This window comes from Dendronephthya gigantea, unplaced genomic scaffold (genome assembly GCF_004324835.1).
Source record: "Dendronephthya gigantea isolate DGI-Jeju-01 unplaced genomic scaffold, DenGig_1.0 000011F, whole genome shotgun sequence".
Classification (NCBI taxonomy): Eukaryota; Metazoa; Cnidaria; class Anthozoa; order Malacalcyonacea; family Nephtheidae; genus Dendronephthya; species Dendronephthya gigantea.
The window spans coordinates 672,240-675,479 of record NW_021163021.1 but is presented as its reverse complement, the minus strand read 5'-3'; the positions used below and the strand labels follow the sequence as shown (position 1 = coordinate 675,479).

Below are 3,240 nucleotides of genomic sequence, written 5' to 3'. Positions count from 1 at the left end.
TCAAAATTCAGAGAGGCAACCGCGAAAGATGAAACCCTTCAGGCAGTAAAAGCAACTGTACAGCAGGGATGGCCAAACAGCAAAAGAAACCTCCCCGAGGGGGTAAGTCCATATTTTGACTACCATGACGAACTTGTATGGCAAGATGGACTTCTTCTGAGAGGAGATTGGGTCGTAGTTCCAGCGTCCCTGAGAAAAGAAATCATGCAGGAGCTTCACATGGCCCACCAAGGGGCAGGGTCTACTTTAAGACGTGCCCGTGAAAGTCTCTACTGAGACTACCAACATGAGCAGCAACATTAAGGAACAAATCTCCAAATGTGACATGTGTGCATCTTTCAAGCCACAGCAACAAAGGGAGCCGTTGATCAGTCACCAGGTCCCAGACCGTCCGTGGGCAAAGATTGCAATAGATTTATTCCAGTACCAGAATAAAGATTACCTAGTTACGGTAGACTATTATTCAAATTTCTTCGAGATACATCGTGTATACAGCTCAACCTCGTCCACTATTATCAAGAAAGTAAAAAGCCACATTGCCCGGTATGGCATACCCGAGGAGCTGGTTTCAGACAACGGCCCGCAGTTCATCTCGCAAGAATTCCAGTCGTTCGCTAAGGACTATGGTTTTCGTCATACCCAAACGAGCCCGCACCATCATCAGTCCAATGGTAAAGTGGAAGCTGCCGTCAAGCAAGCAAAGAAAGCTGTGCGAGTAGCCCAGACGAGCAACGGTGATTTCTACCTGGCGCTTCTCAGCATTCGCAACACCCCGCAGGAAGGAATGGCATCAAGTCCTGCTCAAAGATTGATGAGTAGGCGAACGAAAACGACCCTGCCGTCAATGACAAACTTGCTGGAACCCAGAGTGATCACAGGCGTTCAAAACCGAATTCAAACACAACAGAAACGGCAGCAAAGGTACTACAATAAAGGAACGCGGATGTTAGAGCCACTGCGAGAAGGCGACACAGTCAAAATGCAGCCTGTTCAACTTGGTCAGAAGAAATGGGCCACCGGAAAAGTCGTAAAAAACGTTGGTATTTGTTCCTACAAAGTAGTTGCAGACAGCACTACTTACATCCGAAACCGCAAATATTTGAGGAAAGTCGGAGTTGAAGATTCTGCACAGGATGAACCGTTGACTGCACCAAACGAAGAGCATGAGCAAGCCGCCATTGAACCAGAGCAACATCACGAGGAAACAGTCGAGACACAAACTCCGACGATTGACCAAATTCCAGACGCCGCAACGGATGTGACATCACAGGCACTCACAACCAGAAGAAGCCGAAGAGTCATCACAAGACCCAAGAGATTGAATGACTATGTTATTTATTAACGAGAAAAAAAAAACATAGGCACAACGATTATAGTAATGACAGTATTGTTTTTTTTTAGTTTGCTTTTATTTATTTTATCCACTTTTTCTGTTTAAAGAAGGAAAGATATAACGATATGATATTTTGACATTGATCAAGGTCGCGTGACTTATTAATTAGACTTTCATATGCATGGGGCATTGTTCGCCCACTATATATAATTTAGGTAGATCGGGCGGTTGTTATATATTTTTCTCTGCTCGCTGTAATGTAAGGACTATGTAAAAAAAAAACAAGTATAAAATATATCTTTATTAAACTTGGCTACTTCAGTAAACGAAACAAACACCACCCAATAATGCTTGAAATAGGGGATATGACAAGCAATGTGGGACTGGTCCTCCATGCACAAGTGAAAGTGCAATAAGGATACCTGTTAACTTATAATCTTCCTCCTCCAATGATTTTTGGTGTAAAGAAATATATCTTGAATTTTCATGCCCAAAAAATAATGGTGACTCATACAACAAACTGTGCAATAACAAAGTAAAAAATTCACGTTTAGGGCCTCCCATATCAACAGCCCCCTCTGAGGAGCCTATGTCATCCATAAACTTCACTGACACCATTATCGGTTTAGGGCTCGTTTTGCACTATTAAAGATGTTAGTACGGACAACATTAAACTTAGTAATATTACTAACATCAACTTGCTGAGCTAATTCTTTTACCACTAATTCGATTGTGGGAGTTTGAGCATCATCTTTGCCAGATGCAGACATGTCCAGTGCATCATCAGAATATATCTCTTCATTAGTGGACAGTTCATCTGGTGGATCATCAACAGTGAAAAGTGCTGCATAAGTATTATCTACATTCTCCATTTGTAATGCCAATGCAATAGCAGCATCTGTTTCAATTTGCTCAGTCTCTTTTGGTTCTGCCTGCTCTTTGTCAATGACTATCTTCTGCTTTAAATCTGTGTCTGGTGATGTCATAGGTGAATTAGCATCAATAACTTGACTGAAAACTGGTTTCTTGGTATTTGGAGCCGATGCGGATGGCAACGATGGTGTGTTACAGTCGTGTTCTGTTTTTGACTTCTTGATTTGATTGCTTTCTGAATCGCTTTCACTCGTGTCGGAACTAAAAACTGTCTCCTTCAGTGCAGTAAGTCTATAGTTGAACAAATCTGTTTTTAATGATAGGTAAAATGTAATCCGACTGTAAGGTTTCCCATACTCTTTCTTGTACTTATGAAGTACAAAAGGTTCGTCAGACTCTCGAAGCTTCTCGACAACTGTTGCATCTGAGTACAAAAGTTAATAGTCTCCAATAGATTTAATTTCCCCTGTATTGTGAGCCTTTAATTTAGCGAAGGCAGCATCCATAAGTTCCTTTCTACCACTAGACTTTGTAATAGTAAGCGGCAACAATTTACCTCTCTGTCCTTTCATTTCCACGCCATCATATCTCATGAAACCGATGTTCACTGTAACTTTGTCGTCCACGGATTCTGCACTTCTAGTTTTCTTCTCACGTCTAAAATATGTTGCTCGTTTCTCAGCTCTTTAAACTGTTTATATCCTAACGTTTTATTAATAGATCTTTTTACGCTCGGAGTTGAAGTGGTAGGCTTGCTTTCTCCTGTTTGACTCTGCCCACAACGTGGACAAAACTTGTATGAAGTAGACAGCTTGAAAGAACATGACGAACAGGTAGCCATGCTTTTCTTGATGGCCTTTGACTCAGTGCCTTTGAAATTGTTGTGCTCGCAAAAAAAGGCGGGAAAAAGGGAATTTAATGTTGTGAGACGGTGGTGGGTCAGCAGTTTCTATGTGGTGTGTGAATCGTGAATTTTGTGGCGTGAATCGTGAAGTTGTGGTGTGAATCTCGCATTTGTTGATGTGCTTCGGGTT

The 3,240-nt window shown here is 41.8% G+C and overlaps 1 protein-coding gene across 1 annotated transcript; it reads left to right on the top strand.

Moving 5' to 3' along the window:
• The first annotated feature begins 286 nt into the window (after positions 1–286).
• On the top strand, positions 287–1,342 carry LOC114518588. Its single transcript, XM_028538607.1, has one exon. It carries the CDS (start codon positions 287–289, stop codon positions 1,340–1,342), a length of 1,056 nt encoding a protein of 351 aa, XP_028394408.1.
• Positions 1,343–3,240: the final 1,898 nt, after the last annotated feature.